The 27,645-nt window shown below is 39.6% G+C and overlaps 1 protein-coding gene across 11 annotated transcripts in view; it reads right to left on the bottom strand.

The window, feature by feature from the left end:
• Nucleotides 1-27,645, bottom strand: part of LOC126281430 (MIT domain-containing protein 1-like) — an 85,278-nt gene that overhangs the window by 36,806 nt on the left and 20,827 nt on the right. For all 11 annotated transcript variants that reach the window (XR_007551267.1, XR_007551265.1, XR_007551268.1 and 8 more), the window contains 2 exons: nt 21,482-21,697; nt 13,367-13,605 (listed from right to left, as the gene is read on the bottom strand). Coding sequence is in view for 5 of the 11 variants with exons in the window: in XM_049980384.1 (XP_049836341.1) it covers nt 13,367-13,605; nt 21,482-21,617 (375 nt within the window). In the remaining 6 variants the exon portion in view is untranslated. The remainder of the gene's footprint in view (nt 1-13,366; nt 13,606-21,481; nt 21,698-27,645) is intronic.

A 27,645-nucleotide genomic window follows, 5' to 3' on the forward strand; every position in this document is an offset into this window, starting at 1 on the left:
ACTGCTGCAGATTTCAATGCTCGGCCATCAACAAGTGTCAGTGTGCGAACCATTCAATGAAACAACATTGATATGGGCTTTCGGAGCCGAAGGCCCACTTGTATACCCTCGATGACTGCGTGACACAAAGTTTTCCGCCTCTCCTGGGCCTGTCATTACCAACATTGGACTGTTGATGACTGGAAACATGTCAGCCAAGTCTCGTTTAAAACTTTATTGAGCATATGGATGTGTATGGGTATGGAGGGATCTTCATGAATCTATGGACCCTGCATGTCATTAGGGGACTGTTCAAGCTGGTGGAAGCTTGGTAATTGTGGGGTGTGTGTGCAGTTGGCGTGATATGGGGCCCCTGATATGTATAGATATGACTCTGACAGGTGACTCTTACGTAAGCATTCTGTCTGATCACCTGCATCCATTCATGTCCACTGTGCATTTCAACAGACTTGGGCAATTCTACCAGGACACTGTGGCACGCCACACATCCAGAATTGTTACATAGTGGCTCCAGGAACACTCTTCTGAGTCTAAACACTTCAACTGGCCACCAAACTCTCCAGGCTTGAACGTTATTGACAATATCCGGGATGCCTTGCAACGTGCTGTTCAGAAGAGATCTCCACTTCCTCATACTCTTACGGATTTATGGCCAGCCCGGCAGGATTCATGGTGTCTGTTCCCTCCAGCACTACTTCAGAGATTAGTCAAGCCCATGCCAATGTCATGTTGTCGCACTTCTGTTCGCTGGTGGGGTGCCTACACGATATTAGGCAGATGTACCAGTTTCTTTGGCTCTTAAGTATATGATTCACATACGGTAATGCCACTTACTACATCTTCCATCTACATCTACAGTCATACTTAGGGTATCTTTCTATTTTACACGCATACTGGGCACGAGAATAATGACTCGTTACAGGGGCTGTAGTACATTCCTAGATTGCCATCTTAATACTGGTTCTTGAAACATCATGAATAGCTTTTGGCAGGATAATTAGTATTTTATCCATCTTCAGCAATTTTAGTCATATATAATGAAATAATAAGCAACCAGTTGCAGAAAAGAAATTTAATTTCTTTGCTGGTTTCGGACACTTAGTGCCCTTCTTCAGAAGGCTATACCTATTGCAAATAATGCATTAGGTGACTGGTTGCTTATTTTGCAGAATAGTTGGTGTCTCTCTCCTGTGAGTCAAAAAAGTCTGTGAACATCCATGCAACTCGCCTTGATGTGTGTTCAACAGCCACAAGCTTGAGCAATATTTTAAGATAAGTCACACAAATATTTTGTAAACAATCTTCTTTGCAGACTTAACACATTCTCTAAATGTAACATCAAAAAACCAAAGTGATACATGATCATTCAGTGTATTTGTAAGCACAAATTGTCACCTCCAGGTTTTTGTATGAGTTGACTGATTCCAAATGTAACTTACCGATATCACAGCTACAGAATATCACATTTTTGCCTATTCTAAGCAGCACAGTTTTATAGTTCTGAACAATTAAAACCCCACTGCCAATGTTTGCAACATTCTGAAATTTTTCAGATAGTACAGCATAGTAGAAAACTGCATCATCTGCTGAAAGTCTAACAAGAAGACCAACCAGCTACTGGATTTTTGTAATTTTTTTATGTTTATGGTATGTGAAGTTCAATTTTCAAAAGCTGTTCAGTGCAACACTTTTCGAGAAAATCAAATGTGAAGCTATTAAAGCAACTTTCATATTAGGCCATGTGGCTCCCTTATTAGCATCACATAATGGTAATTAATGAACTGCTCATTTGAATCTCATTATGGTCTTTTTTTCATTGAATTCTAATATCTACATCATATAAATACAAAATTCAGCAAATATGAGCTAATTAACACATATCTAATCATCATTCTTTTTTTTATGAAAAATGCACATAATCTTGTTTCTAATGCATATCACTTTTAAAATTGCAGTTTTCTCTGCCAAAATAAATTCTTAATTGTTGATATTTTTTAAAAGATTGTTAATAATTTTGTAATGTTTTTTAATTTAAATAATCTTTATTAACAATCTTTTATAAAATATCAACAATTAAGAATTTATATTTGCAATCTTCGTGATATGTAATTAGAAAAAAAAGGCATGCACTTTTCATAAGAAGTGATGTATGTGTCAATTTGATGAACTTTATTTTTAAATGATGTAGATATTTGAAGTAGACAGAGAAAAATTAAAAAGACCATAGGGAGATTCAAGCCAGTGATCCATTGGTTACCCAACTACCAATGTTATCAAGTGAGCCATGTGGTCCATCATGAAAATGGCCTTGTCTTTAATGAATTAAAATTCCTTAGAAACTGAAGTCATTTTGTCAAGAAGTTTTTTGAGTTCCATTGAAATGCTTTGGCAATTGATATTAAAATCCTGAAACTCATGTACCATAAATGTAAAAATTACAAATATCCAACTGGCGGGTGGTCTGCTTATGAGGTTACTATTAATAATGTCAGCTAGCTCATTAATTATAATGTTTTCAGTAAGGGTCCTAACACACTTCTCTGAGACATGACTTGAAGTTGCTGCCACATCTGTCTCTTGGTCCAAGATAACATGCTGTGTTTTTATTATCAAGAAATTCTCAGTCCAGTCACAAAATCCATTTGACACCTTAAATGATCATACTTTAATTAATGAACGTTGATGCATAGTTGGGTCAAAAGCTTTTCAAAAACCAAGAAACACAGCAACCACCTAAATGCATTAGTACACAGCTTTCAGGAGGTCATGAGATAAGAAGTCCAAGATGGGTTTCACATAACCAATGTTTTCAGAATCAAGATGCAGCATCACACTTCATTACACTTGAGCTTATATGTTCTACAATTCTACAACAAATGGATGCCAAGGATACTGGATGATGTTGTTGTGGATCATTTCTGTTACCCTTGTAGATGGGTATGACCTGAGCTTTCTTCCAACCACTGAGCTCAGTTTTTTACTGAGATATTCACAGTAGATTATGATTATAAGAGTGTCTAACTCAGCTGCAGGTTCAAAATAGAAACCATCAGGTCAACTATTCTTCCAGACTTGAGCCACAGTTCCTTTACATGTCCCTGTCTAAAGCTGAAGGTTTCAAATTTCTCTATTGAGATATGACATTACTGCCTATTTATATAATCTACTGAGCATGTAAATCTTTCTGTTTCTTTTTATTGCCTTTTGTACTTCAGTAATCAATTTTTCTTTCATTGCTTCACGTTTACTGATGCCAGTTTCAATATGGGCACCCTCAAAAAGTCTGAGTGGGCTTCTGAATTTTCTGAATCATCTCTTCAAAGTTGTCTTCAGATAAAGCATCCAGTATTGTTTTGCAGGATGTCTTACATGCCCATAATTTACAAAACTAATTAACCCAATCAATTGCTGCATACTTGATGTCGCCTCCAATGATGATAGCATCATTGGGTAATATATACAAAGCAAGATAAGGTTTCTCTAAAGCTGTTGGTCACATACAGTGGTAAATCTGGTGATCAACAGAAGGACCTAATTATAAGTTCTTGTGTACCCTGAATACTGAGCCTTGCCCATATGGTCTTACATGCAGCTTTGGTTTCTATCTCACTGGATTTGAGTTTACTGTTTGAAGTGCTGAAAACACTACTTTCATTTCCTGTAAGCCTATCCAATTGATATACATGAAAGATTTACCATAAAAATCTCAAATTTCCAGTTTATGTTTGTTTATAGTCTTGCGTAAGAACTCACAGGTTACAAATCACATACACTTTCCGGTAACTACCGTCAAGTAACATCTTGTCAAAAACATAACTGTCAACATTTAGCTGTCTACAGACTTTCTTGGTTGTAGTCTGCAATCATCATGGATGACTGGCTGAGATGCTGTTCATTATGAGGGAAACCAGCTGGGCAAAATAGCCGAGGGTGTGGTTTATCGTATGTATCCTTTTCATCCCTAGAGAAATATAATATACACTGCCTCAGATTACTTGTGTATACTGTATTGTCTCCAAGTGGAAATCGATTTCAATTGCTGCTATTTGTTTAGCAGTGAGGAACTGAATGACACACATCTCTGTTTTATATGCACCTCAATGTCAGATGGAATTTTGGAATGCTCCCCTGCTGCTGTTGTCTGTCACAGGACAACAAAGCCAACTGGATATTAGCAGGAAGAATAAAACATTAGTACTACACCAACATAATCTAGAGTGAACTCGCAAAGTCTACACAAAAAATAAGAGGCTTTCATTTTGGGATGGCCTTCATACTATTTTCTTCTCCCTTAATGGAGAAAGGCACCTTCAGACATCAGAAGCTGATCTCCTGTTGATCGTTATGGAATGACGCTAGCAGTTTCTACATACTGTATGAAGTGGAGTGGTTACTTGTACAAGGCTGCAGGAAAGTTAACACTGATCTGGAAATCACTTATATTATTTGATGATTGGTTCTTTCATTTGTTGGTTACCACATAGGTGTTCCAATAAGATGGATGCTGGAATAGCGATGTTCATTGGAAGCATAAATTTTCCTTTAGTTTTGGTCATTTGATTCCAGTAAGAACTTCCAAAACCTTCTTTGGTTAGTGATGCACTGGTATATGTGCACTTGATGGCTACTCAATTGCAAAATTAGTTTACCAGGAGCCAGAAAAAATTAGGTCTAATGTGGCTTCTAGCTGAGAAAGGTGTATTGATAACCAGCATAAAAGTGGTGCAGTCTCTGGGCATATCTATTTTGGTAATATAAGGTCGCATATTCACAAACTCCATCATGCCAGGGAGTGGGTGGAGAGGTATGAAATATGTCTCTTCCCTTAATATTTAAGGGTAAAATTTACACATATTAGCTGTTGAATATTTGCTAAGAACTTACTGTCTGCAAAGTGGGTGGATTTTAATAATTATTTTACACTGAGATATTGATGTCGTATCGGTAGTCGGACTTGTTCATCTTTACCAGCAGGGCATTTGTTGATACAGAGACCAATTCACCAAAGTGAATTCCAAGTGTATCATATTGCTACTTTTCAATCCAATAAAATCAGAAGCAAAACCAAAGTACAGAAATGATCAACTGAAATGGGACATAATAACAATATATTGAAAAGAATATTTGTGACTCACTATACAGCAGAGATTCTGATTTGCAAAAATGCACAACAAAAAGACTGTCACACAATTAGCTTTCAACCAACAAGCTTTTGTCAAAATTAGACAAAACACACACACACACACACACACACACACACACACACACACACACACACACACACACACAGTCTATGGCAGCTGGAACCAGACTGCGAGCAGCAGGGTATTTCGGGAGAGGCAACCGGGTGGGGGTAAGGAGGAGATTGGGGGGGAGGGGAGGGGGAGGGACAGCAGAGTAGGGGTGGGAGATGGTAAAGTGCTGCTGGGATCATGCAGGGATGAGGAGGAAAGGGCGGCAGCTAGGTGTGGTTGGGAGGTTAGACGGAGGGCAGGGGAGGGAGGGAGGGAGGGAGGGAGGGAGGGAGGGAGGGAGGGAGGGAGGGAGAGAGAGAGAGAGAGAGAGAGGGTGGGGTTAGCAGAAAAAGAGAGAAGTAAAAACAGTGGGTGCTTGGAATGGCAACATAGAAGGAGCTAGATGGGTTAGGACAATGACTAATGAAGATTGAGACCAGGAGGGTTACAGGAATGTAGGATATATTGCAGGGACAGTACCCATCTGCACAACTCAGAAAAGTTAGAGTTTGTAGGAAGGATCCAGATGGCATAGGCTGAGAAGCAGTCATTGAAATGAGGGACATTGTGTTGCGTGGTGTGCTCAGCAACTGAGTGGTCCAGTTGTTTCTTGGCCATAGTTTGTCGGTGGCCACTCATGTGGACAGACAGCTTGTTGGTTGACATGCCAATGTAGAATGCAGCACAGTGGTTGTAGCTTAGCTTTTAGATCACATGACTGGTTGCACAGGTAGCTCTGCCTTTGAAGGGATGGGGGATGTTTGTGACAGGACTGGAGTTGGTGGTGAGATGAGGGTGCATGGGACATAATACAGTATACTAGGAGTCCAACTATCTAGTCTCCTTCCCAGTTGACACTCTAATATGTTTAAGGTGCAGGAGTTCATTTCAGTGGATAACCTCTTCATTTTGTGTCCAAGTACAGTATCTACAGCCTTATTTTATCATTTTCATATAAAAAATTGAGACAAAATTATTATAGATTTACTTTTGGAGTATAGATTTCATAATTAACAATTATGCAAATGATCATGCTGCAGCTGTCAGTAAGTTTTTTACTTACCTTTTCTAACTGAAATACAAATGAAAAATGTTTCAAAATAATAATTTCATTTCGTAAAATTAGTTTTCATAATCATATATTGTTGCAATAATTAGAATGTTTACTATTTGCTTATGTCCATCATTGTTTTGTATTTTCTTTTCTGTAAAATATATCTCTGTCTTTATTTTCTATTGGATGTTTTGGCAGGGGATGTTGTTGTACAACAGTTTTGGCATAGCAAGCAAAGTGAGTAGCTGTTCATAAGGTTGCATGGAAGAGATATGCATTATGGCTAGCAATGTGTCAAATTGTGTCTGCACAGGCAGAGTGGAAATATATGTTTAAAATGTTATATGTAAATAAGCAGTTTATTGACTAACACTGGATGTTGGGTTCAATTTAAGAAACATCTTATTCGCATGTTGTATTCAAAATAATTAAAATGCAGAATTTTTCTGAAAATAATGCAACAGCTATCAACAACCACTGAAGGTATCAATACATAAAGATAAATATAGCTAAAATTTTGCTTCCTCCTCTTGAATAATTGTATATAATAAACATATCATTTTTGATTAAACAGTAGCAACAGTTAAATTCTATATAAACTCAATATTCATGATTAAATGAGATCAGGAGCGTTAGAATGCCCATTGATAAAGATATATAAATTGACTTTTTACAGCTTTCAGTAGGGTATTTAATGTGCACATTTCACTGGGATTTTTTGTCACTGAAGTCTGAACCTGAAAATCATATGTTCTAGCTTCAAAATGAGAGTCTATGGTAGCTGGTACCATGTAACAATAAATATGGAAGATATGCTATCAGAGAGGCTTAAAGTCTAGTTGCTATCAAGTATGATGATAATTTAGACATTGAACGGTCAGTTTTACGGAGGCTCTTGCTACCATTTCATAGCCAGAATAAATAAATAGACCATGAACACATTATTGAAGCTTTATGTTAGGATTTAAGTTTTTATATAAGTATATCACAAACATGTCAACAGGAGTGGTGGTGGGGAGGGAGATGGGGGAAAGGTGGAATGCCATGTCTACAGTTTCTTAGCTAACTGAGAAACAACACCTTGTTGTTATTAACACCACTATGATCTTTGCTGTGTTATCCTTCCCAGGACTTGAGAGTGCAGTTTAGAGACATTTTGGGGAGAAACAACACCTTGTTATTACCACCACTATGATCTTTGCTATGTTATCTTTCCCAGGACTTGAGGGTGCAGTTTAGAGACATTTTGGGGCTGTAACTGAGTGCACTGCTTGGAAGCTGACAATATTTTTTAACAGAAACAACTAGGGTCTTCTTTCAGTCTGGCACTTGACTAAAACAACTGCAAATGAGTTTTTGTTCTTGCAATGGCAGGTACAATATTGTAGGCTAATGTATGTTGTGGAGGTCTTTTACCTTGCAGCATTGTTCAGTACAGTTCTTCAACTTTGAAATGCTTACACAATCATTGAGGCTGTTGTGGGTACTTTCTGACATATTACCTTTTGTCTTTTGTCTCAGGATCTTTGGCTGCTGTCTGATTAATAATTTTTTTGATGTTTTGCCACAAACACACTCTGGCAAAAGACATTAAACATACACTGGTTGAAGATACCAAAACAAAAACCAACAAGCAATATGTTTCATGCATTTGTTTACAAAACAATCATTATCTTCCTTTATCTAATTTGTGTGCAGAATAACTGAATTATGTGCTCAGTGCTGCAGCAAGCAGTTCACAATACTTGATACTTATGTAGGAAATCTGTTGCCATCGTATGTTCAGCACAGTCTTATCTTTACATCATATGATCACCCAATGATTTTCTTATGAAATGAATAACAGAAGCTGAAAGGTAGCAATGTAAAGCTTTTCTGCTTGGTTTGCTATAACTTACAGATTAAGTTAACACTATTTTTTTTACTTTCTGCAATTTACATTTACACGTACAAACTGTTTGGAAGGTATTTTAATATAAAAATTTCATTGTTTATTTGAAAATGTAATAATACTGGTTACAGTTCCTTCAAAATAATAGGGCCTAGCTAATTAGTATTCAAAAATATTTACAAATTTCTAAGAGATACAAGGAAATATTTGTTAATTATGTTAGTTATAAATGGAAATGGAAAAATGAAAATGAGCATTTGGCGTCATGGGCTGGGAGGCCCATTGTGGGGCAGGTATGGCTGCCTTGGTGGAGGTCTTATTGCATTCGATGCCACATTGGGCGACCTGTGCGCCAGATGGGGATGAAATGATGATGAAGACAGCACAATACCCAGTCCCTGAGTGGAGAAAATCCCCGAACCAGCCGGGAATCGAAGGTGGGCCCATAGCACGGCAATCCGTCACGTTGACCATTCAGCTATCGGGACGAACAATGGAAATGAAGTTAGTATGATCTGCATGAAATAAGCCTTTTCAAACAATTTTTGAAGTAATAGTAGAAATACAGTATAGCTTTTAAGAGAGATTTGTGACAGTATTGTTAATAGTAGTATGTGATGTATGACACTCTCATTGTGTAAACAGAGAGCTGCATAATTTCAGCACAGGAGTTGAAGTTGATTCTCGTATCAAGAGTGCCCAACTAAAAATGGCTGATAAATATTCTGATAAAGCCAGTTGATTATTACACAGTAGATAACCAGGCAGTTTTTTTAAAAAAATGTAAAAGCACTACCAGTGTTCAAAATAAAACTAAGACAACATTATGAAAAGTATGGATTGTTACTCACCGTATAGTGGAGGTATTGAGCCGCAGATGGGCACACCAAAAACACTGTCAAATGAGTAAGCTTTCAGTTGAAAAGGCCTTCATCTCAATTACACACACACACACACACACACACACACACACACACACGTGACCACTTTCTTTGGCCAGACTTTGACCAGCTGCACTTGATGGGAGAAGCAATCTGTGTGTGTGTGTGTGTGTGTGTGTGTGTGTGTGTGTGTGTGTGTGTGTGTGTGTGTGTGTTTTTTTTGGGGGGGGGGGGGGGTAAGGAGTAGGTTGGGAGAGAGAGGTGGAAGGATAGCAGGGCAGGGGTGCTTGTGGGAGGATACAGGGATGAGATGGAGAGAGGGTAGGACAGCTAGCTGCAGTCAGGAGGTTAATGGAGAGTGGAGGGGGAGGGGGGAGAGGGAAGGGGAGGCAGCAGAAAAGGAGAGAAGAAAAAAGACTGAGTCCATTGGTGGAGTAGAGGGCTGTGTACTGCTGGAATGGGAACAGGGAAGAGGATAGAAAGGAGAAGGGTAATGACTAATGAAAGTTGAGGACAGGATGGTTACGGGAATATGGGTATATTGCACATTTCAAACTGAGGTACGGCAATGGGCACCCACATGGTGCTAGCCTATGCCAATCTATTCATGGGCCATCTACAGGAATACTTTCTAAGCAGAGGTTTTGGGAAAAACCTCAACTGGTTCAGATTCATTGATGACATCTTTACGATGTGGATTGAGGCTGGGGACACCCCATCCACATTCCTCCAGAACCTCAACAACTTTGCCCCTATTCACTTCACCAGGTCTTCCTCAACCCAACAAGCCACATTCCTTGTTGTTGACTTCCACCTCAAATATGGCTACATCAGTACCTCTGTTCAAATCAAACCTAGAAACAACCAGCAATACCTCCATTTCGACAGCTGCCACCAATTCTATACCAAGAGCCCCTTCCATACAGTCCAGCTACCCATGACCATTACATCTGTGAGACAAGCAGTCCGTCTCGAAATATACCATGGGTCTGATTGATATCTTCACAAACTGTAATTAACCTCCCAACCTTGTACAGAAACAGATCTCCCATGCCTTATCTCCCCTATTACCCACTCCCCCCCCCCCCCCCCCCCAGCTCCCAAAGTCCCACCATCCAACCACAGAGGATCATTCCCCTTGTGCCTCAGTACCATGCAGCTGGGACTGGAGCAACTGAATCATATTTTATGCAAGGTTTTTTTCTACCTCTCGTCATGCCCTGAAATGAGGAATGACCTATCCCCTATCCTTCCCACTCTTCACACAATAGCATTCTGCAGCACACCAAACTTACACAATATCCTTTCCCATTCCTAGACAACTCCTGCTCTCAACCTCTTGCCCCACAGTTCACATCCGTGTAACAGAATTAGATGCAAGACCTGTCCCTTGCAACCTCCCACCACGGTCTACTCCAGTCCAGTCACAAGCATCACTTATCGCATCAATCGCCGGGCTACCTGTGAAAGTAGACACGTGATATACAAGCTATGTTGCAACCACTGTTTTGCATTTTATGTGGGCATAACAATCAACAAACTGTCTGTCTGCCCGAATGGCCACCAACAAACTGTGACCAACCAGTTGGTGAGCACACTGCACAACACAACATTCTTTGTTTTAATGACTGCTTCACGAGCTATGCCACCTGGATCCTTCCTACCAACACCAGATTTTCTGAATTGCACAGGTGGGAACTCTCCCTGCAATATATCCTACATTCCTGTAGCCTTCCTGGCCTCAACCTTTGTTAGTCATTGTCATTCCCCCACCTGCTACTTCCCTGTCCCTACTCCTGCACTACACAGTCCTCTATTCCACCAACATGCCCACAGTCTTTTTATTTCTCTCCTTTTCCACTGCCCCCACCCCATCCACCCTCTGTCTAACCTCCCACCTGTAACTAGCTGCCCTATGCTCTCTCCCCCTCATCCCTATATCCTCCCACAAGTAGCACTTTTGTATCCCCCATGTCCACCCTGCTATCCGTCTTCCTCCCCACCCCTCCATCCATGCCAAATGGTGAACATTAAACCATCTAGTAATAATTTAGGATTTGTACTGCATTGTCCGCCTCCATAGCTGAGTGGTCAGCACATCATAATGCCATGCGAGAGGGCCACATTAGATTTCTGGCTGGGTGAGAGATTTTCTCTGCTCAGGGACTGGATGTTTGTGTTGTTTTCATCGTCACTTAATTCTCATCGAAATTAAAGTCGCTGAAGTGGCACCAATTAAAAAGACTTGCACCAGGTGACACGTCTCCTTGACAGCATGCCCTAGTCACACATTTCATTTCATTTTTACTGCAAAGATAGTCACTTTCAGTACATATGACAAGCAGTCCCTATGGTGTCACCAAGTGATACAACAATACCAGTCTCATTAGAATATGGTGGGACAGTGACTCAGGCAGTGTTGGGAAAACAGTACACTGGTTAGTCTTAGTAAAGAGAAAACTGCGGAAATACAACTCTGTCTTGCACTCAGTTTTGGAGTTCTGCAATATTTATTATTGTTATAAACTTTGCTATGCTATCACAACATTTCAGTTACAATAATTCTTAGATCCTTAATTTTATAACAACTCACAAACACCATTTCATTTATACCACAGTATCAGCTACTGGTGTCATAAGAAAGTACCCATATTTCCTAATGATAGTTTTCTGGCATTGTTTAGACTGCAGCTGAGAATATAACCTTTAGTGATTCAACAGTATTTAAGTGAGGAGCAGGTCTTAGCCTTAAATATTAAAAATTGAAGCCTGTGGAATCAACTGAACTAAAAATATGGACACACAAAGAATTTCTCCAAAATATAACAACAACATAAAATAATACAACAATGTATACTTGCAAAAAATCAATGGTTGTACTCTACAGTCATCTGTAATATCAGCAGTAAATCGTTAAACAACAGAGTTACTTCTCCTTTGAAGGAAAGGTACACAAACAAATCTGTGGCACAGCTATAGGCATCCCTATGGCAAGCTCCCATGCCAACCTGTTTACAGGCCATCAAGAGGAAACTTTCCTAGTCTCCCAACACCCCAAACCATTCCTTCATAATCTCAATGCCTTCTCTCTCATCCACTTCACCTGGCCCTCTTCAACCTAGCATGTCATTTTCCTAGAAATGGACCTCCTCCTTTCTAATGGCTCGATCCACATCTCTGTCCACTTTAAACCAACCAACCACCAACAGTACCTGCGTTTTAACAGTCACCATCCCTTCCATACCAAAAAAATCCCTCCCTCATAGCCTGGCCACCATGGGAGAGTGGCTCTGCAGTGACAAGGACTCTCTAGCACTACTCCCCAGACCTACTTTGCAAATAGATTTCCCGTGCCATATCTGCACACACTTCCAATCCAGCCCACCCGCCCAGCACTTCCTATTCCAGTCTTACCACAAGCTTATCCAAACCCATCAATGCTGGACCACCTGTGAAACCAACCACATCATATACCAGCACCACTGCGATCACTGCACAGCTTTTTATATTGGTACAGCTACCAACTAGCTGTCCACCAGGATGAATGGCCACCACCAAACTATGGCCATGAACAAAGGGATTACCCTGTAGCAAAACACGCAACTGAATGTAACACACTTGATTTCAATTGCTGCTTCACAACACAAGCCGTTTGGATCTCCCCTCCACCACCAACTTTTCTGAACTATGTGGATGGATGGAAGTTAGCCTTACAACACATTCTCTGCTTCCAAAATTATTCTGGTCTCAACCTATGATAACCTACTGTCCCCACACCTTCCACCCAACAGTTTCTGACCCTTTTATACTATAACATCCTCCAAATTCATGTCCCCTCTCCCTTATTGTGCACCACTCTCTACCAATGCACCCACCAGTCTTTTCCCTTCCTTGCTCCTCTCCTTTTTCACTCCCTCCCCTATCCTTCTCCCAAAGCCATCCAATGCTGCACTTGGCAGCATTGTCCTGCCATCTTCTATGACTTGCATGCTCTGCTGGACAGTTCTCTTCTCTCCTCCTCACTCATGCACTGCTATCTCTCCCCTTCCCTGCCTCATTCCAGATTGTTGCTTTCATTCAACACAACAGTTGTAGTCTGGCCAGAGCCCACAAAGATAGTCATCATGTGTGCCTGCTTGTGTGCATGTGTGTGTGTGTGTTTTCCTTTCTTTTTTGATGAATGCTTTGGCTGAAAGCTCACAGTGTTAACAGTATTTTGCTGTACCTGGCTGCAAATCAATATGTCATCTTTATGTCATCTATCCTTTTCATAATTACCTTAGAATTATAATGACAAAAAACATACCTGATGAAATGTTCTAATATAAGGATCCTCTACTCTGACTCCTGTAACATCTGCATCAAGGAAACGGCCAAAGACACTTTTGTAACTATGACCTCTTGAATCGTTGTCAATCACAACTTGTTCATGGAAACTACCAGCATCTTTCTGTGTTTCTATATGTTTTTTCAGTTTCTCTGCACGCTGCATATAACTTTCAATCTTCCCACGAACAGCTGACTTTTTCTGGGCATTTCCTTCAGCTAATAAAAAAGAAAACTCTGATGAAACAAAATGCAACAACTACTCAGTTTCTACATTTCTATCTCTCACACAACTGGATAATGGCTACTTACTGTGTTAATGTTTAAATTTTTAAAGAAAAAATGTGAAGTACACTTCTATTTACTTTGTAACGGAAGTTCCTAAAGGAGAGTTTTGTAGAAGCCAGAAGTGGAATACAATCAGATGGAGAAGGGAGACAAAGAGTCCATTTCTAAAAGGTAAGGAAGGTAAAGTCTTCAAGAATTTGTTTAGTAAAGAACAGAAGTTAATATGGAATAGAGTTTGAAAATTAGCAATAACAAAATTTAAAGCCGAACAAATGCATCTGCTCAGCAGCTGGCAACATAGAAATAGCTTGTTCAGAGCTGACTGACATACAGATTAAACAAACACCAATAAATCTACAGCTTTTGAAATACTTAAAAAATCTTCACCATGAAAAACAGGAATTAGGAGAATGACGTTGAAGAAAATTAAAAAGCACCTCAAACTTAGCACTAGCATGACATGAGGTACGATGAACGTCTCTCTCCTGTACACTACACAGTGGTCTGAAAAATGTAGATATAACTTCAGTACTTGTGCATCTTATCCTAGTCCTGTTTATTTGTCAGTTTTTGTATTTAAGGAATTATTTTTTATTCTGAAATCTACAGTTTCTATTGTGGTTTTAATGTCTTCCGGCCCTGTAGTTATTGGTGTTTCCTTGTAAACTCATTGTTTTAATTTTCCCTACAGGCAATAGTCAAGAGCTGTTAGGCCGGCAATCGTGCTGGCTGTCTTGTGTTTCCCTAATGACCAACTGAATTATCTCCAAATGTCCTATTAAGAAAGTCTGTAATTACCTGTGCAGAATGGTTGCGATATCCATCATGGTACCACATGGATTGCTTTATGTCCAACAGGATGTATTTCAATAACTGCGGGAACACATCTGTTATGAAGTGTAGGTACATGTTACTATTTAGAGTCTCATCAATAAAACAGGAAACAATGATGCAATTTTTGAGAAACCCACACCACACATTGACATATCAACATCATCGTTTATCCACTTTGCTCAGTAAGTGTGGAATTTCACAGTCCAGTAACGCATATTGCAAAAACTGATTTGCACACCATTCGTAAACTATACTTCATAGGCAAACAAAATTCTGTACAGAACTGCAGCATCACTGCAGTTTTTGTATGCACCACTTGGAGAATGGTAGCCAATTCTGAAAATTGTTGCTTTAAAACTGTTGGTGGAGCAAAATGTTGAAAAGATAAAATGTGTTGGGATGTAGTATTCACAGAACATGCCTTTGACTGATCTCTCTTGCACACTTAAGTTCTCTCATAGTGACAACTGTTTGTTCCTTTTGTGACTTGAAAATACATGTTTTCAGCAGCTGGTCAACATCCAAACCATCACAGAGCTGCATGACTGATTGAGATTGCAAAGTAACACCTACTGCTCTACCAAGAGAAACGCTATCTGCTAAGATAAATGGAGGACTCTGAGATGGTATGGTGAGCCACATTTGTAATATGATCCACCCACTCTGTATTAAAAATGGTCAGTTTTTGTACAGCAACCAATTTGCTGTGCTGATCATTCTTCTTGGCAGCTTCCTTTAGAGGAACCTGGGAAATGGATCCAGGGTAAGAAGTGTACAGGGAATACAATGTATCACCGTCTTCTCCATGAGGAGAATCTACAGGGATTGAGGAACAGACGTCTATGGTGAAGGATGACCCTGTAATAGTGTTTAAATGATTGTACCAGCTAATGTTGAGGATACATAGCACCTAAGGCTCTATGAGACTCTACAACTTGGCACCTTGGAGAAGTAAAGCATGAATGTGTTAAATTTTTACAGCAGTGAAAACAGTCAGAAGGGTTGTATTATGAAGTTTGTGGAAGGTCAGTGCCTCTTGCAGAGGTAAGCAGTATGAACAAAGTGATCTTTTCTGGTACAAGAATTTTTCTAGCTGCTGTATGAATGTCTGTAACCTCGGGGGGATAACGCAGCAACCTCTCTTTTGACCTTATTCTCAGTACAGTTATCCTTAGAATAAAGGATGTAACTGCTCAACAGAGTGAAATCAATGAGTTTCAGTTTCTCTTTGTGTATCCTGAATCTCATGATGTTTAACATCAATGTGAAAACAGTCTTAGTGGTGCAGTTTCTCATCTTTCTCTTCCAGAAAGTCTTAATTACACAGGTAAAAGTATCATTAGATTCACCAGATAAAACTAGAGTTGAAAAGGCAGAAGGCTTTCATTTTTATGCTTTCTGCTTCATGTTCCCAGCTTAGTTTTGAGGGTGGGCAGTTAATTAGTATAGAGGCAATAATATAAACATGGTTTGCTGCACATTACTTGAAAGAGTAGGCTTCATTAGCTGCACTTTTACAGGCACAGGACTTTTCAGTTTCATTGCTCTTTGTCCCTCTAAAAATGCTAACACTTTGCACTAGTAATTTAGTGCAGTGGCAAAAGATGAAAAGATTGATGATACTAGTATCTTACTTTTTTCCTCATCTGTGTGATAAATGTTTAATTTCCCAACTTTTATCAGGTAAAATTTGCTTTAATATATTCTAAAAGAATGTATATATTGAAAATCAATGCCTCTCTCAGCACCTTTCGTAGCTCACCATTAACTTTTTTCTATTATTTCATACATCAGTGAAACCATCAGCATTCCCTTCACCATTAACACATTAGAGTTTAAATCCATTAAGGTGATGTAAGACACAGGCCCTTTGTTGAAATTAAGGGTAGTGTACAGTTTTATCATTACTGGGTGCTCATCAAGTTGTTTTGTGCACTGAAAAATTATGTTTCTACAGTAAAGCCCCATTCCAGAGGTCTTTCATCGACTTCATAGTTATTCTGTACAATGCTTTCTGTATGCAAAAAGATGAAAGCTTTTCTATGTATGTTTTTTTTGCCTATACAATCAAAGAAAGTCCTGCTTAATAATCACACTTTGGAAGCAAAGTGAGTCAGAGTCTTCTACCCACTGGACTAAATGTATTATGAGTGAAAGAAAGACTGGCTGACTAACAGCTAGCTAAATCATGACACTGAATGGAGATATCAAGGCTCTACTGGCAAGTGATCACCGAGCAAATTGGTCATGAGTCTCTAAGGATCTGAGATTCAGAAGTGCTCAAGTCTGAGTGGAGACCACTGTGAGCATGCTCTACCAAGATTTAGCATTGTTCAGAGCTTCCCAAACTCTTTGCACCTTCGCAAGTTGCTGTACTATGAGTATGCTTGTTGGAGGCTCTACAGTGGCATGTTAGTTGCTGAAACTTTGTCATTCCAGGTCAGGTGAAAGAATGTTGGGAACAGTAAACAGATGGAAATCTGACAATGGCATTGGGTCATGTGGTTCACTCAGATGTTTACACCACTACACTTGTTAGGTGAAGATTGGATAAATAAATAAAAACATGGATATTAGAAACCCAGCTGCTTCCACTCATTTTTTTAGGGTGCGTAAATTGCATAATTGAAGGATTCAAAGAGTTTGAAGGGTTAACACTTCTCCTTACTCTAAATTCAATGATTAAAATTTCTGCAACTATTTAACTACTCTCAGCAAGATTCTGAGATCTGACCATTTGTCTGTGATATGTACATAGCTAACAGCTCATGCACTGCTTCCAACTGGTCCTTAACAAATTCCATCAACAGTCTCGACAACAACAAAATGGGAATACAGTTCACAGACATTGATGAAAAAGTCACACAAAAAACGCCAAAATTCATTTTCCACAGAAACAAATATAATTTCTTTATTTTAATTAAACACTGTCAAGTCTTTTTCATTCATTAAACACCACCTTCAGCTAATTAATGACTTCATGCTCTGCTATGAGTCATTTTCCAACTGAGTAAGTTCATACTCACAAAACCCTAACACCTATTGAGGGAAACTTGAAAATATATAAGCAGCAGAATTCCACGTTCGTGTTTGGGAGACCACTTCTGAATGCTTTGTATGCCCTCCAAATTGAAAAAGTGATCTTGTTGATCACATCGGTTGACTAACTCCTGAATCCAAAATTATAAAAACTCTTAAAACAGAAATTCTGCGCAGCAGAGACCATGACTTGCCATTTAATCCCCATGAGGGCTGCTGGCTGACTCCAAAAATCTGTGCACACCAAACTGCTTCACGAAATTGTTATAACATCTTGTTCCTTCAGTCTCTGGAACTAAAAAGCTGGCATTCTGCATTCTCACTAACAGTGCTCCTATAAGCTGCTGCGCCCTGCCAGGACATTTAGAAATTTGTTTCCATAAGGTTTTGGGAAATATTTGCTAGTGTGGAAACTCACAAGCCCTCTTAAGCAGCTGTGCAGGCTCCAGGCACAATCTATTTAGGAGGATTAGGATAAGACTAGCACATCAGCACCAGGCTGAATAAAAACTTCCTGACGCTAGTAGCAACACTGATGTATACAATAGCACACTGGTGCGGTCAGAAAATTATATGTTGTAACCGTGGTCACCATAGCATGCTCAGAGCTTAAAGTTGTAGAAGACTGGTGGCACCACCTGCTCCTCAGTTTGGGAACTTTGGGTTTGCCAAACCTGTATCAGAGCAAGACTGGCAGAGTTTGCCTAGGTATGTGCCATTCAGCATGATCCAGAACGGATGGTGTAGAGAAGGGGGAAGGGGGGCATATATGTCTTATCAGATGACACAGGCATGGAGAGCATTTATCTAAGTGTGAATTATGGAGCACTTTCAACTGAACTTGGTACACGTAACTTAGTACCTGAAAAAAAAGAGTACTATTCAGATGAGACACTACTAAAAACTGTAAGGGAGTTCTTGGTGTTGGTGGTGACAATGGTGGTGAGTGACATGTAAAAATGATGGAAGATCATCTTTATTATTTTTTTTGTAGTGTATTCAGCATGACCAGATTAGGGCCTTAGGTCCTCTCTTACATCCGACCAGGAACAACACATACAAAAATTTCAACATACAAAAAATTTTACATAACAATCACAATAATAATAATAATAATAATAATAATAATAATAATAACACTAACAATGATGATACAATAATAGAGGAATTATGCATATTAACTACTTACTACAAAACAAACTCAACAATAATTATTTGCACTATTAACAAAAGTAATAATTTGCAGTAATAAAAATATTAGTAATAATAATAATAATAATAATAATAATAGTAAACAATGGAGGGCTTGAGAATGATACTGATGCTTAATTTAGCACTTCTGAAGCCTTGTTTGGTATTAGTAGAAGTGGAAGGGATTATGAAAGAGGAGAGGACTGAAATGAAAGTGATACTGGTTGATAGGAAAGAAAGAATTCCAACAGCGAACTCTGTAGACAAGGGGAGGGAAAAGTGGTGGGGGAGAGCAAAATGATGAGATTGAGCTGCAAGAAGAAATCAATATTGTGATTTGAATAGGTTTTAATTTCTCTCATATTTTGATGAAGATTTGTCGAAAGTCAGGTTCCTGATATAGTAAATGATTGATAGAACATGGTAGTGCTGTGTATTTGTACAAAGAAGATTTTACTTTCTTGGGGACAAATATTTCTGGTGTGACATTCAAATAGTAGAGTAACGTTTTAAGATAAACTGGAAGGAGTGTAATGACTGAGAAGACGAAACAGTAAACACAGGGTATGACAGTCTCGATTCTTATTAGCACTGAGCTGCTAGGCTGACTGGTAACACTACTCTTGAGGTGGAAGCTGAGCTGCAAAAATTGCCCATCAGGGTTCCTAAATGCATTTAATCTAGCTCAGTTGTCACTACAACTTTAATTTAAAGTGTCATCTCTCATAAGCTTGACACACCAAAACTTTGCGACAGCTAAAGGCCAGGTGTAAAGACAATGCTGCATGATGTAATTGCAGCAATCATCGTAACAAGAAAATGAGGGGTTGAGTTTCAGCTCCTATCCCATTAATTCAGATAACTCTCTCATTTTAGCTTAAAAGAGTTCAAACTCTCTCAATTTAGCTTAAGAGAGTGCAATTTCATGTGAGTTTTCCGCTCTGGATCATGATAAGCAACTCATAAGGGCAGTCCACTAGTTTCGTAGTGTGTGAGAACTTTTGTGGTTGAATAACAAAAACACCCCAGAAGGCGGGAGGCAACAAAATGAAACTTCATGGATTGAGAGGGAATGTGATTTTATTTCAGCGATTCAAATTTGCAATGAGTTGGCAATATGAACCCATTTAGCACTATGACACTGCACCCTCTCTGGGCCAGATGCATGCACCGATTCAGCTGGGAAGGGTTTCATAAAGCCATTGTATGCAGTCCAGGGGCAACTGATTCTTGATATCCTGGACATAGCATTGGGATGGAGTTGATGTCAGCTGGTCCCACAAATATTCTGGGGATCTTGGCTGGCCATGAGAGTGCTTTAACATCACACACACAGTTCATAGAGACACATGCCATGTGAAGGTGATCAGTATTCTGTTGAAAAATGGCACCACAGTAATGCTGGCATGAGAGCTAACAAATGAGGATCCTGAATGTTTTTGACTTACAATTGTGCCTTCATCACTACCAACCATGACCCGATTGCTCCCAACACAATGACCCCAGGTGTAACACCACTGTGGTTCTCTAAAACATTTGAAGAATGGGACCTCTCCCCATGTCTCCACCACACGTGCTGCCATTTGGGCTAGTGCAGAACCATGATTCATACTTAATATAGTGTGATGTCATTCATCAGCAGTCCATGCTTCTTAATCACAGCACCACTGCAAACGCAACTGTTTGTCTTGTGGTGTACACAGCAGCCTATGCATGAGATAGTAATTCCCTAGTCTGACTGCTGTTAAGTCTCCAATTAATTGTGTGGGATGATACAGAATATTGCAGGGATTCCATTAATTGTTCTCAGATGGCAGGCACATTTGTGAAAGAGTAACAATATGTTTAGTGCACAATATGGCAGTCCTCCCTTGTAGCAGTCAGATGTGGTTGGCCAGATTCATGATGAGGAGTGTGGCTGCCCTCATGTTTCCATGTTGTCCAACGTCGAGCCACTGTCACATCCGAATACCGCATAAATCTGGATACTGCACAATATGACCAACAGGCCAAATAGAGACCCAGAATGAAGTCCCTTTCATACTAAGTCAGGTGGCAACAATGCTGTCTCGAGCGTACGCAGCCTCTGTGCGTCCTTAACAGCAATCATTCAATTTCTGGCACTGGCCTGGTAACAACACTAAAAATGAACAACACTAATTCATTCTGTTAGCTATTCTATGTGGCACAGAGAATTGCAAATCTAATCATTTACATATCCACTGATGGTGTGTATGTGAACAAAGGTCCATTGACATCTGACAACACATCTGGGTGTTTCACATTTTTTTGTCAGGCAGTGTATAACCTGATAATGTCAATTAGTCAAAACTGTGATTGGCACCAATAAAATTTGTTGGACCCAGTCTCATCAAATTAACTTTATGTTACTTGCTCAGTGGTAAGTTTGCCCATGAATCAATTTATTTTCACTCTTGGAGAAGACGCTACTCAACTAGTGGGTTAAGTTAATATTATAGTGAACTTGCATAGACTTATTTTCTGTGTACTGCATTCATACTTCCAAAAACAAGTCAATAAAATTATTTTGTTTTTTAGCTATAGACAGACCTGATTCTTTTTCCTGTCTAATAGAAGACTGGGATGAATAAGTAATGGGGCAATGTCAATAATCAGTTAACACAATGCCAATAATCAGTTAATAAGCTCATAAAGAAAGATTAACTAGCACATAGGCATATTGCAGTTTTTCTCATGCTGACTCTCTTTTCAAACAACTTACTTTTGAGAAAATTCACCAGAAGTTGTAGGCCCTCTTGGTAACAAACCAGTGCTTCAGTGAAACGACGCTTCTCATCTAGCTCAACAGCACGACAAAGTATGCTGGTAGCTGCTTTCTCCAAGTTTGAATTACTCATGGTCGGTATGCACAAATGTCCTAATATATTTCAAAATCCGTAAGTATTCATATTTCTAACAACTTCTTAACATTTCTCATCTGAAAAGAGGTAACAAATGATCAAAATATAATTAAAATACAAAATTACCTTTTCTTTGTTTGCCTTATGTCTATAGATAGTTTGTTAATAGCATTTACACTAAGACTACCCACTCTAAACTTCTGACAAGGAAGTAAAGCTTGCATGGCACTAGTTTTTGTGTCTTGTGTTGAAGCTATGTAACCCACAATTTATCTAAAATGGATTTAGTCCAGTGTACACCCAGGATCTGAGCAAAGGGGCACAGTGCTGAGGGTGAGAAAGGGGAGGCAACTCATTTTTATAGTTTCAAGGACAAATATAACTACTTATAAAATTAAACACAAATCTATAAAAAAAAGTGTTCATTACTAACCAAACATACAAAAGCTACAAACTACTAATATGATTCTATAGTACAATGTACTGACTTTTGCTGCCCCTCACTGGGTAAATCCTTGACCAATAAACATATTGGAAAATAAAGTGGAGGTATTCCAGTACATCTGAAGAAACAAACAGTTTCCTTCTTCTCACAAAATTGCACTCACTCTCTCACTGTGTGTGTGTGAGTGTGTGTGTGTGTGTGTGTGTGTGTGTGTGTGTGAGAGAGAGAGAGAGAGAGAGAGAGAGAGAGAGAGAGAGCCATATAGCATTGTTTTCTGTGTTCCCATCTGCTGCTCGAAGCTTACTCTTCTTTTAAATCTACATCTACATTCATATTCCATAAGCCAGTATATGATGCATGGTGGAACATACACTGTACCACTACTAATCATTTCTTCCCCATTATGCTCATGAACAGACAGGCAAAAACAGCTATCTGTATGCCTCTGTACAAGCCCCAATTTCTCTTATCTTATCTTGGTGGTCTTTATGTGAAATGTACATTGGTGACAGAAGAATTGTTCTGCAGTCAGCTTCAAATGCCTGTTCTCTAAATTTGCCCAATAGTGTTCCCTGAAAGAATGCAGTCTTCCCTCCAGGGATTCACATTTTTTTAGTACCCAAAGTATCTCCATAATACTTGCATGTGCATGTTGATTGAACCTATTGATAACAAATCCAGCAGCGCACCTCTGAATTGCTTTGATGTGTTCTTTTAATCTGACATGGTGGGGATCCCATACACTTGAGCAATATTCAGGAATGGGCCGCAGTAGTGTTCTACACATGGTCTCATTTGCAGATAGACCAAACCACCCTAAAATTTCTCCTACTTGACCAAACATGATCATTCACTTTCCCTACTACAATCCTTACATGCTCATTCCGTTTCGTATCATTTTGAAATGTTTGCCAAACTAATTGATGTGACTGTATGAAGCAGAACACTACTAATGGTGTACTCAAACACTACATGATTGTTTTTCCTGCTCATTTACGTTAACTTACATTTTGATATGTTTAGAGGTAGCTGCAATTCACCACACCAACTTTAAATTTTGCCTATGTCATCTTGTATTCTCCTTCAGGCACTCAACAATGGTATCTTTCAATACACCACAGCACCATCAGCAAAAAGCTTCTGACTGCTGCTCATTGTGTCCATCAGATCATTTATTTACACAGAAAACAACAGCAGTCCTATCACACTCCCCTGGGGCACTACTGATGGTACTCGTGTCTCTGATGAACGCTCACTGTCAACGAAAACATACTAGGTTCTATTAACTAAGAAGCCATCGAACCACTCACATATCTGGGAATCTATTCCATATACTTGTACCTTCCTTACCAGTTCACAGTGGGGCACCATGTCAAACACTTTTCAGAAATCTACAAATAAGGAATCTGCCTGCTGCCCTTCACCCATAGTTCACAGGATATCATGTCAGAAATGGGCAAGCTGAGATTCTCATAAGCAATGCTTTCATCTTCTATTAACAACAAAAGGTTCAAGTGGCTCTGAGCACTATGGGACTTAACATCTGAGGTCATCAGTCCCCTAGAACTTACAACTACTTAAACCTAACTAACCTAAAGACATCACACACATCTATGCCCAATGCATGATTCAAACCTGCAACCGTAGCAGTCGCGCGATTCCAGACTGAAGCGCCTAGAACCGCTCGGCCACTCCGGGCGGCTATTAACAACAAATGCAAAACTTCTTTGTTAGCACCATAATACAGCAACAGTTTAGCAGTGAAAAAAAAATAGGAATCCCTGTTATTTGGAAAGAAAAAGACAGTGAGAATCAAGACACTCATATCCATAATAATAATATGGAAGGAAATACTGCTGCTCACCATACAGCTGAGATGTTGAGTCACAGATAGGCAACAACAAAAAGAGGGTCAAACAAGCAAGCTTTCAGCCAAACAGGGCTTCTTCAGAATTAGAAGACAACACACACATGCACGCACGCACGCACGCACACACAAATACACACACACACACACACACACACACACACACACACACACACACACACACACACAAGACAACAGTCTCTGGCTGCTGAGGTCAGACTGTGAGCAGCAGTCTGGGTGGTGGGACTAAGGAGGAGGCTGTGTTATGGGGGGACGAGACAGCAGGGTAGGGATGAGGGATGGTAAAGTGCTGCTTGTGGGATCATACAGGGACAAGGTGGAGGGAGAATAGTGCAACTACATGGAATCAGGAGGTTCGATGGATGGCAGGAGGGAAGGAGCAGTGGAAAAGGAGAGAAGTAAAAGGACTGGAGGTGCACTAGTGGACTGAAAGATCACCTGTGCATTCTCTCTAAAGCCACCCCCTACCTCCCAAAGTCTTACACTCCAGGCACAGAGAGGAGCATTCCCATCATGAGTCAGTACCACCCAGGACTGGAGCAACTGAATCACATTCTCCGTCAGGGTTTCAACTACCTCTTGTCATGCCATGAAATGAATAATGTCCTATCCACTATCCTTCCCAAACCTCACACAGTGGTAATCCACCACTCACTGAACCTACACAATAACCTTGTCCATCCCAGAACAACAACTGCTCCCAACCCCTTGCTTCACGGCTCATAGCTCATATCCCTGTAATAGACCTAAATGCAAGACCTGTCCCATACATCCTCCCACCACGACCCACTCAAGTCCAGTCACAAGCATCACCTATTCCATCAGAGACAGGGCTACCTGTGAAACCAGTTATGTGATCTACAGGCTATGCTGCAACCACTGTGCTGTATTCCACCTGAGCATGACAACCAACCAGCTCTCTGCACACATGAATGTCCACTGACAAACTGTGGCAAAGAAACAGCTGGACCACCCAGTTGCTGAGCACACTGTCCAACATGACATTCTTTATTAAAATGACTGCTTCACAGCCTGTGCCATCTTCATCCTTCCTGCCAACACCAGCTTTTCTGAATTGCACAGTGAGAAATCTCCCTCAAACATTTCCTACATTCCTGTAACTCTCCTGGCCTCAAAGTTCATTAGTCATTGTCCTACACCCACCTCTCTCCTTTCCTGTTCCCACTCCAGCACTACATAGCCCTCAATTCCAGCAATGCACCCACAACTTCATTTCTTCTCTCCCTTGTTATCCCCCCCCCCCCCCCCCCCACACTGCCCTCTTGACTGCACTTAGCTAACCTACCCTCTCTCCATCTTGTTGTCCCTGTATGCTTCCACTAATTCTGAAGAAGGCTTTTTCAGCCGAAAGCTTACTTGTTTGACAGTATTTTTCTTGTTGTTTATCTGCGACTCAGCATCTCCACCATATGGTGTGTAGTAATCTATTATAATACTGTCATTATTCCATCATGGACTGCCTTATTCACATTATATGTATTACATGAATGATGGTAAAACAAGCTATATGCAACTACACACTAAAGTAACATCATGAGTAAGTCTGTGGAGGCATCTGTATTTCTTCCCAAATCTGGAATGGAAAAAAAAGAACTATAGCAGCACTTATGACATAGTATTAACTATAATATCCATTGTTTGTGGTAAAACATGCCTCTGGAGTCCTGTAATCAGTATGTAAAAGCATGTGTCTCACTGTTATATACTATTCCTATGAAGATTCAGTCCTTAGCTACAGTATCAATTTTCAGAGACTGACTGCAAAAATGATTCATAGGAACAATAATGAAAACAATAACCAGATTTACTGCAAAAGATCTCCATAAACAGTTGGGGTTTCTATCAGAGTACACCTACTAATGCATTAAGAAAGAACATTAGTAACTATTACACTGCCAGCTCTGTTAACTATCATGGAACATGGCGTCAGCAGCCAGAGACAGTGGTCGTGTGTGTGTGTGTGTGTGTGTGTGTGTGTGTGTGTGTGTGTGTGTGTGTGTGTGCGCGTGTGCGTGTGTTGCCTATTTTGTAACAAGGCCTTCTGGCCATAAGCTTTTGTATTCTGTTGTCTTTTTGTTGTGCCTGTCTGCAACTCAACATCTCCACTATGGTGAGTAGCAATCATAATATTAATATAGTAGCAATCATAATATTATTATGGAACAAGAACTTGAGGAAAAAATAAACAAACTGCTCAAAACAGTATTTTCTGGGAATCTGCTCGAATAAACAGTTTATGGAAATCAAAAAGATAATTAAAATTAATATGTTTAATAGGGCTGTTAAAGCACTCCTCTTATATAATACATACTACACATTAAAGGACTGCTTAAATAGCAAAAAAGAAGGGTTTATTAAAAAGATTGGTACAGATGAAAATTAAAACATATACTTCCAACATTTCTGACATATTGTCAGTAGGAACAATGACCATCACAATCAGAGAAAATGATTTGCTGTAGTGCATTGTTGCACTGCTTATTCATGCTACTGGCTACCGGTTTCAGTGCCAAGTACCACAGTTAGACTATCCGTGGCATGCAGTCATCAAGCTAGCTTTCCAAGTAAGATTGTCATTTGCATATGACTATATATGATGGGTGAACTAAGAGTGCTGCATCTGCTACGCGAGCCTTGAAACCAGTAAAGACACTATCCACTTGTAATACATCTGTCATTTACCATCTCTATCATTTGTAAATGTTAATTTGTCCCATTTAATAATTATATTAAAATGACCATTTCTGAGTAAAGATTAAGTGAACTACAGATTACATGCAAATTAGTATGTCTCTGCCTATATTGACAGTTTAATAATTTTCTTTTTTGTGGAGAAGGAGACAACAAAAATGTAGTTCACTTCTTGACTGACATTAGCATCAATCAAATGAAAAACAAAATCACAGATACCACTGTAGGACTGAGAGAAGGGAAACAGAAAGAGAATGCATATGAAACAGCCAGTAAGATGATGACTGAAAAATAAAAGGTAACTAGATAAAAATAACATGTAGTGTAGTGTAGATGTATTCCATTCATACTTTAAAATGTAACTGGATAGATAAAAAAATCTACTCACCACGTGGCGGCAGAACACACACATAAAAAAAGGTTGTAATTAGGCAAGGTTTCAAAGCCAGTGGATCCTTCTTCAGGCAGAAGGGTTGTAGGGGGTGCAAGAGGGGTGAAGCAAAAGGACTAGAGAAGTCTAAGAAAAGGGATAGCGTTCGGAAGAGTCATCCAGAACCCCACGTCAGGGGGACTTATGGGACGAAATGGGAAGGAAAGACTGATTGTTGGGGACTGCATCCGCTGAGATTTGGAAACCTGAGAGCTTAAAGGTGGAAGACAGGGTAATATGCAAGGCAGAGCTTACTGCTAAAACATTGTGTATGAGTTAATAAATGTGACAAACTAAGTGCATTGTACATTAACAGAGCTAGCAAGGGGACAGCAAAAAATAAGACAGGTAAAAAACTGAAAGGTGCAGAAAACTAAAATGGAGCGAAGAAAGAAGTAGTTACTGTGAAGAAATGCAGAGACAGAAGAAATTAACAAAAATTAAGGTCTGGTGAAAGGTGAGAACCAAGGCCATGTTGTAGCACTACTTCCCACCTGCAGAGTTCTGGGAAACTGGTGTCTGGGGGAAGAATCCAGATGGCACATGTGGT

The sequence above is a fragment of the Schistocerca gregaria genome, chromosome 7 (genome assembly GCF_023897955.1).
Source record: "Schistocerca gregaria isolate iqSchGreg1 chromosome 7, iqSchGreg1.2, whole genome shotgun sequence".
Lineage (NCBI taxonomy): Eukaryota > Metazoa > Arthropoda > Insecta > Orthoptera > Acrididae > Schistocerca > Schistocerca gregaria.